The following is a 9819-nucleotide window of genomic DNA, read 5'->3' as shown; positions in this document are numbered from 1 at the left end:
GTTGATCTAACTTATGGTGTGGGAGTTATGGCCTTTTACACATGACCCTTTGTTATAGCGCCACCATCTGGCCGAAATAAGTGATTTTTAGTGACTCAGTAGTGGGGGGCCATAGGAACCCACCTGCCAAATTTGGTTGCTCTAGGACAGGGGTGCTCACACTTTTTCAGCATGCGAGCTACTTATAAAATGACCAAGTCAAAATGATCTACCCACTACAAAAATGCGAAACATATATTTATTTACAAATATATTGAGGATTCTTTATATGTACAATGTATGTTGATGTACCTTGCATAACCGCATGAGCCAATATTACACAACACAACATAATTAACTATGTACATTTTTTTGTCATTACCTGAGTTTACTCTGATGACTTGCACTGAATTGAATCAGCCAGGGATACATAGTCCGGACAGTAGCTGCTGACAGCCAGCCTCAAGCACACTTCCAAATGTTCATCAGTCATGGTGGAACGGTACTTGGACTTAATGATCTTCATGTGGGAAAAGGCTGACTCACATAAATAAGTGGAGCCGAATAATGCAGTCAAGGAGGTAGCACATTTCCTCATGTTGGGGTACTTTACCTCTGTGAGTAAGTTCCAGAACTGTCCATGAGCTCTGGACTTCAGCTCAATGTCGGCTTGTAGTGTCAAAATCTCATCTTCCACTCCAGAAGAGTTCAGGTGAAACAGTGTTGCAATTTTTGATGCCAGTGAATCAACCTCAGCATCTTCCCGAAAAGGATAGCACATGAATGTAGCGACTGGCTCGAGCAAAGAAAAGTCTTGAAAGCGTTTGTCAAACTCTGACAGACAATTGTCAATCTGCTCTGTGTAGCGTGCACTGTCAAGTTGCACACAGGCCTTCCCTTGCATCTCCAGCTCTGACACCAGGTTCTGGAAGTTTGCCAAATCATGGCGCTGCAGCTTTGAGGAGAGATGTTGCATCTTTCGTTTGAAAGCATTAACTGAGCTGATCATATTGACCACTGTTTTGTCTTTTCCTTGCAGCTCTAGATTAAGGTCATTCAACATGTTTGTCAGATCGGTTAAAAATGCCAAGTCTAACAGCCACTGACCGTCATTTAGTGCTTGTATTCTGCATGTCCAGCTACACGGAAAAACTCCTTAATCTCCGGACAGAGCTCTCGAAATCTTTGCAGGAATTTCCCTCGACTAAGCCATCTCACGTCAGTGTGTAGCAACAACTCAGAATGGTCGCAGTCAGCCTTCTCCAGATGTGCACGAAATAACCGTCTTTGAAGAGATCTGGCTCGAATAGAACAGGCGATCTTCGTTGCCACATCCATGATCTCTTTCATGTTGAGCATTTTAGCGCATAACGCTTGTTGGTGGATTATGCAATGGTAATTCAGGAAGTCTGGGAAAGCATCGTCCTGCTTGCACTTGGCAATGAATCCATTCACGCGGCCAACCATTGCGGGTGCTCCATCCGTAGTGATAGACACCAATTTGTACACCGGGAGCTGGGTTTTCTCGATAAAGTTTTTGAACGACTGAAATATGTCCTCTCCTCGCGTCTGTTCTTTCATGGGCTGTACTGTTAATAGCTCCTCTTTTGCAGTGATATCACTAAACACCATACGAATGAAAATGCACATCTGGGTCGTGTCACTCACGTCCGTAGATTCGTCCAACTGCAGTGAGAAACACTCGCAATCTCCGATGTCCTTCCACATTTGCTGGGTTAAATCCTCATCTATGGCTTCACAGCGCCGTGTAACTGTACTTCTTGACAGCTGGAGAGCTTTGATCGAAGATAATATTTCTGCCTTATTTTTAAAGTCCCGGAACAATGAGTCAGCTGCTTCAACGAATGCCTCTTTTACCATCTCTCCGTCTTGGAAGGACTTCTTGTTATTAACGATGATGTGACTCACCCGGAACGATGCTTCGGTGGCGGTTTTTGCTTTTGAAGTATGTTGTGCGAAAAATGACTGCTGTCCGGACAACTGGGATTTTAGTTCCTTCACCTTTCTCTTTCTCAGCTCGCTTTTCGGTGGGAAGTCGGTGTCGTATTTTCCATGAACAGTCCGAAAATGCCGCTCCACATTTCCCTTCTTTGGTATTGCGATGGTAGACTGGCAGATGAGGCAAACGCACTTCGAAAATACCTTCGTGAAAAAAAAGTCCTCCTCCCATTCCGTATGAAAGTGATAAGTTTTTGTCTTCTTACTTGGTCCAGCTCCCCCACTCATTTTTATATCCTTTCTTAAGTGTAAGAGAAAAACCCGAGGGCTAAAAATTGGAGGTAACTTGCTGACTAGCTTGTTAGTTTTGCTGCACTTGGAGCCGTTGTTTGCGCATGCGCAGTGACCTAAGTGTCAGAAAAATTCAGATGTCATCTAACTGGCTACCCTATATCAATCAAGTGACGGGATATTCATTTAGCTAGCTAGCTAACGTTAGCTAGCTAGGAGGTTTGCTTTCATAAGGCAATGTTATCGATAACGTTAGCTTGCTAGTTTGCTTTTATGAGGACGTTATAGTTGTGCTTTTATCTTAACTTGGCTAGCTAGATAGCAAAAATTATAATTGGATATAAGTCAACGTCCTTACCTTAGCTATCTATCGATACTTGATATACTACTAAGCTAGCTAGCTTGTGAAAATTCAGTCTCCCAAAGAGAGCGCGTAGCATGGGGGTAGCTATGGTAACGGGGCACGGTCTGTCAATCATAGCTAACTGACAGTTCTCATTACCACGCCCAGACGGTTCGGGTGAATTTTTATAGTGGGAAATTTAGGCTTAGAAAAATATGTTTTAAAGTACATTGAAATGACTAAAGAATAAAAAAATTGCGCACATTTCTTTTGTTGTTGCCTAAAGACAACTGGGAAGTGTCACGTTCAACCACCATGGTACTCCTTTAATGTCATGCGATCTACCAATACTACCTTTGCGATCGACTGGTAGATCGCGATCGACGTATTGAGCACCCCTGCTCTAGGACTTATGGTTGCCGAGCCTCAGACACTTTTAGCGGAGAAAAATAATAATAATAATAATAATAATAATAATAATAATAATCCGAACAGATACAATAGGGTTCCACCAGCTTCGCTGCTTGGACCCCTAATAATCCTAACAAATACAATAGGGTTCCACCAGCTTCGCTGCTTGGACCCCTAATAATAATCCTAACAAATACAATAGGGTTCCACCAGCTTCGCTGCTTGGACCCCTAATAATAATCCTAACAGATACAATAGGGTTCCACCAGCTTCGCTGCTTGGACCCCTAAAGATACGCTTATCTGAAACGCGGAGTAGTAGCCGATGACACAATCAGATGCACACTAAATAAATCACGGTTAAATAGCACCAGGTGAAACTACTCGAAATTCGCAAGACAATCCAAGGCTAATTAACAGTACCGTGTGATTACATAGCCAACCTTCAAACCAACAAAGAAGGCAAATAGTCATAGGCGTGTGGACGTACATGCAAAACAGTGCATTTCAAAGGTATGCTGATGTTAAACCCATATTCAAATTAGGGATGTGACGGTATGAAAATATCATGGTATGATAATTGTACTACTCATATCATGGTTTTTGGTATATCATGGTATCAGGTTTTAAGCTAAAAAAAAAAAAAATCACACAAAGTTTACAACTTGATCTGTTTATTTATGGCTCTGCAGATTAAATTTTTTTTTTCTCCCATTTTCTCCCCAATTTAACCATGGTGAAGTTGGTTTCAAGTTGGATATTCCAGTTGGATATTCAATTTCCCCAACTCTGACATGTGTACATGAATGTTGCACAGCCATTGGTTTATTCATAACAGTGTTTGAATATTTTAAACAAATTTAGTTTGGGATTTTAACTTTCAATTTCCACTTTTTAAATTGTACACAAACAATGGACGCTGGTCGCACAGCTTTTGCTTTGTCCATTTCCATCTCATGCAATTTTATATGAATATTTCAAAGTTTGGAATTTCAATAGCTTTCCTGCTACTAGGAAGAAGAGCAGCAGGAGCGTGATGCAACACCACAAAAAAGTTCCGTCGATGAAGAAGGTGCAGCAAGAGCAGGAACTGGATGACGCAAGCGTTATCATGTAGTGCAGTTGAGGGCCAAGTGCTAAGTAAGAGCAGGTGAACTGTGCTGGATAGTCCTGGTTTAGCCACAAAGTCCTCTTCTGATGACGTTTCATCTAACCTTGGGCAGAAGCATGTCTTCTTTTCGGAGGGATCACTTGTAATAGAGGTTCTCATTGTGACTTTTTTAGTCAAATAATGGTTTAATAATAATTACGGACTGATTCATCAGCTCGGCATAAATTGAATGTCCATGTGATTGTTCATGCTGTCCTGTTGCTGTGTGAAAGTAATGTTTTCATGAATTTCGTGCATTTCAAAAAGTTGTTCTGCACCAGTCAAAATCAACTCAATGCTCAAGTCAAACTTATATTTATTGAAAGTTTGTTGTTCCAAATGTTCCACAATTATAGACAAATAAGCATTGCTGATTACAACACACATAAAATCACAGAACATGTCTATTATTTTGACCTGTGAGACATGGTAATACAACACTCTGCAGTATATTTAATAGTGATGTTATGAAGAAAATAGAAATGTGGTCAGATGACATTCAAAGGATACAGGTGGTACCAGTACTCTAATGGATGGCTTTCTACAACAAAATTTTGAATAAATACATTGTAATATTCATTAACTAAAAAAAAGACATTCTGTATTGAAGAAATCAATTTCAGTTTTATTATCATAGTATATGAGCCTAACAAGTTACATATAACAAATTTGCGTGCCCAGAAGAATCACTGAAAGCAAATACAGCAAGCAAGCGAAGGGGAATGATTTCCATTTAAAAATGCTATTCCATACACTTCAATACATTATTCAATCATCAACACCCATGGACCAGGCAATTCAAATACATAGATATAATTTCCAAATGAGTTAGACAAATACTAAAATCCAAATAGTTAAAAGGATAATTTGAAGTACATGCAAGTTAAATTAACAAAAAACAAGACCAGGTCAAAACCTAGTATATGGCTGGACCTAACACACTTCATCCGGCTGACCAATAGTGTAATTTCATAACTTGGCCGACCAACGGTGTGACTTCATCACTCAGTCACAGACTTTGTGTTTACCCCGCTGCTGCGGTCCAGCCAAAAAGTATGCAATTCTCTCACTAATGAATGAACTTGATGCTGTTTCCCAGATGTGGCATATTCTGTTAAAAACTCTCTAGAACTCTCCAGTATTGCAGTGTAGTAGTCCAGTCTCAGCTATACACGTACCTTGTGTTTTCTGAAGTGTTTGCATGACCTCCTATTTATAGCTGTACCTTGGCCACTAGAGGCCTCTGCAGCTCACATACTGGCAAAAAGAATAATCACAATGTGCTTCAGGTTCTTTACTTTTAAAGCTAGCATGTGGAAAATCATAAATACAGCACAAAAATGCGAGCCTTTCCATTTTATTTTACTATGTGAGGGGGAGCTGGCCTCTCATGTTACTGCAAGAAATCCAGAATCACTTACACCAACAAAAATTCAGGTAGAAATACAATGACAATTTTGAGCAGCTCAGAGTGGACTGGGGGGGCGAGGTACTCCTGACAGTAGCTGACTAGTGCAGATTTTTTGAGGATGAGATGGAGGTCAGGAAATCCTCTTCTGCTCTCCCTTAAACCTGGACAGCCCAGGGTGTGAAAGTTCCAGGATCTGCAGGGGGACACTGAAACAGACATTATGCGTTTGACCGTCAATTAAATCAACTGATCAAATTCAATCAAAATGTGTGGTTTAAAAAAAAGAACATGAACCCTGTCTAGAGTAAGTAATGAAGAACACCTTGTTAATGTGTGTGTGTTATGATCAATGAAATGTTTAAATTAATGAGAGAAATCGTTCATGTTGCAGAATAACCAGCCACACAGTTATTTTGCTAAATATCCAGTAATGTTTCAGACTAACCAGCTACGCGGTTATGTTGCAAAATGATCGATCAATCTACAGAATTACTTAAAGTGTGGTTATTTTAAAACCGGTTATTTTGTAGACTAACATGCTTTGTGGTTATAGACTTTGGCTTCTCCTAAAATGATAAATAATTGACAGTACAAAATACACAGCCAACAATCAATGATTGTGAAGAAAACTACATTTGACTCCAACTAACGATCCTACATGGAGGGGAAGGAAAAATAAGCTGCTGCGCGCTAATGGTAACTAGAATTAAAGGTTAGCCCTTGGCTAGTGCTGCTTAGTTTAACTATTTCCAAAATAAAGAAGAATTGTACCTGTATTGGCAAAAAAATTTAAACCAGTAATGATTTTACTGGTTTAAATCATTAAACCAGTATCATTGCTGGATGTGTCATCATCACCATGACTACCCTGCTGCGCCATCTAAAATGCATTGGTATTGGTAAATGCATAGGTATCACCTTTCCCACCTAGCACTATTTTATTTTATTTATTTAACCTTTATTAACACTCATACACATTCACACCTGGAACTGCCCAGTACAACCACAATATAACTATAAGTACAGTTGAGGCCAAAAGTTTACATACACCTAGGCTAAAGATATTCCAACTCAGTTTTTCACAACTTTGCACATTTATGTTACCATACATTTCTTTTGGCAAGTCAATTAGGGCATCTACTTTGTTCACAGAGGTAAATTTATAACAATCGATTAGAGACAGATTTATTTCAGCACTATATCAGAATTCCAGTGGGGCAAAAGTTTACAGTTTACACCAAGTTGACTGTCTCTTTAAACAGTCTGGAAGATTCCAGAAATTGATGTAATGACATTTTAGAAGCTTCTGATTGGCCAGCTGTCATAGTTAGCAGTTAATTGGCACCTGTGGCTGTATTTAAGGGCCTACCTTTAGAGCCACTGCTTTTTTGGCCATGATACCATGAGAAAATCCAAGCAACTCAGCAAAGACCTCAGATAAAAAATGTGGACCTCCACAAGCATGGTTCCTCCTTAGGTCCAATTTCCAAACAACTGAAGGTACCACATGCATCTATACAAACAATTGTATGCAAATATAAAAATCTTGGGACCACACAGACACTGCATTGTTCAGGAAGGAGGCACAAATTAACTCCCAGGGCTGAATGATCTTTAGTCTGAAAGGTTCAAATGAACCCCAAGACAACAACAAAGGAACTTGTGAAGGAGTTGGAGGCATCAGTTACCAAAATATGTACATCCACCATTGGGAGAATCCTACATCGCCGTGGCCTGAAACACTGTCATGCAAGAAAGAAGCCCCTACTCAAAGACCGGCATAAAAGAGCCACTTAGCCTTTTGGAGGAGTGTTCTCTGGCCAGATGAAACAAACATTGAACTGTTTGTACCTCCAAAGTTGTAACAAAATGGCTTAAAGACAACAAAGTGAAAGTATTGGAGTGGCCAACACAAAGCCCTGACTTGAATCCCATAGAAAATTTGTGGACTGAACTGAAAAAGCGTGTCCAAGCAAGGAGGCCCACAAACCTGACTGAGATACACCAGTTCTGTCAGGAGGAATGGGCAAAGATTCCGGCAAAGTATTGTGAGAAGCTTGTGGAAGGCTAGCCCAAGTGTTTGATTCAAGTTAAGCAATTAAAAGGCAATGCCTTATTCTCCAAAATTACTTCCAATTTTTACTTAGCTCGCTGAAAAACTTTTTTTTCGGGAAATACTTTGAGCAAAGGTTATTGCCTTGCTTCATTTCTTGCAGGTAGTGGACTGAACTGCACATGAAATACAAACTTGAAATGGATACTGTAGCCACATTGTACAGTCCATTGTACAGTATTGACCATCAGAATGGCGAAATAGTTGTGTTCTCCATCTTCCAAAAATGGTACTTCAAAGTACGATACAGTGAAACACTGTGGAATGATATCGTTTCAGTATGTATGATTGTGAAGCATTTTCGTTATAATTGCAGTTATCATTTATACTTAGTCCTACAGTGCTAGGTGTGAAGGTACATTATCCCACTATACAACGACAAAAAACATAACTGTAATCAAAACGTCTTTCCGACCTATTTATATTGCGAAAAACAACTTTTCACAAGATTTATTTAGTTTCCATTGGCAACACATGGGTCGGTCTAATATCTAAAAAAATGATCACTGCCATCCCCAGATATGCATTGCATTCTATTCCAATGAAAACATTACTTAAACAGGCTTATTCCAGTAAATATACTAAATCGAAATAGGCTACCACTTGCAAAAAATGCATCTTGGTCCCTCTCTTAATCAGGTTTACATAACGATGTTATATGCTAGCTTCAGCGCCACTCACATACCTAATGTTAAAATTCATTTAGGCTAGATCAAAATGGACTCACAACATGTTTCTTATAGCCGATAGCTGTATTAGCCATTTAATTATTTTCAAAACAGAGGCTGAACTATAAAGTAACATAGTCTTTGTTACCATAGCATAACATAAACAGTACTAAATCTAAAGAACTTCTGGTAGTTCATTTTGTTAATTTCCTTTATGAATTTAAATGCCTTAAATCACCCAAAATCTCCTTTTACGAGGCCTGAAGAGATCTTAAGTCTTTCCTTATAGCTTTTGTCTTTCATAATTTTGTCTTCATATCTTTCTTGTAGTAGTAGTAGTCCCCAAAACCGCTCATAATACTCAAGTGCGGTCTAACAAATGTACTGTATAAGATGAGTATAACTTCCTTGGATTTATACTCAGTATATTTTGTTTTACATCCCATTATCCTTTTGGCCTTTTTTTTTTTTTTACTGCTATAGCCCAGTGCCTAGAACCTGAAAGGCCTTGATCAAACATTACTCCCAGGTCTTTTTCAAATTCAGCACATTCCAATTTTGTTCCTCCCATGAAGTAATCCTGTCTAATGTTCTTATTTCCCACATGCAGAACTTTACATTTCGCTATATTGAATTTCATTTTCCAGGTTTCTTCCCACTTCTGGATTTTGTTTAAATCTTCTTGGATTAGATTCCAAACTATTTGCTGGGCCTCCCCATTTTGTATCATCTGTAAATTTGACAAATGTACTTTGTATGTCCCTGTCAAGACTATTGATATAAATGAGGAAGAGCAGTGGTCCCAGCAGCAATCCTTGTGGGTCTCCACTTCGCACAATTCCCTGCTCAAATAATATCCCTCCTACTACTACTCTGTGTTCTACCATGTAGCCAGTTCTGAATCCACTCTGAAATACCTCCTGTAATACCTAAAGTCTTCAAGTCTCACATATTAAATACTTTTTGGAAATCTAAGTACAGTGAGCACCATAATTCATTGGGCAGTCTGTACTCTAGCACTTCGAGTTTGAAAGGATACAATGATAATGAGGTTGAAGTGCAGACTGTCAGCTTTAATTTGAGGGTATTTTTATCCATATCAGATGAACCGTTTAGAAATGACAGCACCTTTTGTACATGGTCCCCCCATTTTAAGGTACTACAAGTATTTGTTGAATTGGCTTCACAGATGTGTTTCCTTAGGCAAGTGTATTCATTTGTGTCATTAGTGAATACAGATGGGAGCTGTTGACGTCTAGTCTTGATTCTAGACTTTGCAATTGCCTTTGGAGATTGTTGATGGGGTGTGACAACATGAGGAAGATAGTAGTGTCCATGCATATTTAAGCTGGCCGTCATAAGGCTCAGAAATGAAAATCAATCAATCAGGAACATTGCAAAAACCCTGGGCACGTCCAAGTCAACAGTTTGGTTCATCATTAACAAGAAAAAAACAACTGGTGAACTAAAATATGTCAAAAGACCCGTAGACCGA

The 9819-nt window shown here is 39.2% G+C and overlaps 1 protein-coding gene across 2 annotated transcripts in view; it reads right to left on the bottom strand.

The window, feature by feature from the left end:
* Positions 1 to 4431: 4431 nt before the first annotated feature.
* Positions 4432 to 9819, bottom strand: part of xdh (xanthine dehydrogenase) — a 333897-nt gene continuing 328509 nt past the window's right edge. For both annotated transcript variants that reach the window (XM_064308058.1, XM_064308050.1), the window contains one exon: positions 4432 to 5749. In XM_064308058.1, coding sequence (XP_064164128.1) covers positions 5699 to 5749 — 51 coding nt within the window. In that variant the 3' untranslated portion in view covers positions 4432 to 5698. The remainder of the gene's footprint in view (positions 5750 to 9819) is intronic.

The sequence above is a fragment of the Anguilla rostrata genome, chromosome 1 (assembly GCF_018555375.3).
Source record: "Anguilla rostrata isolate EN2019 chromosome 1, ASM1855537v3, whole genome shotgun sequence".
Lineage (NCBI taxonomy): Eukaryota > Metazoa > Chordata > Actinopteri > Anguilliformes > Anguillidae > Anguilla > Anguilla rostrata.
This window is presented reverse-complemented; position numbering and strand designations above follow the sequence as displayed.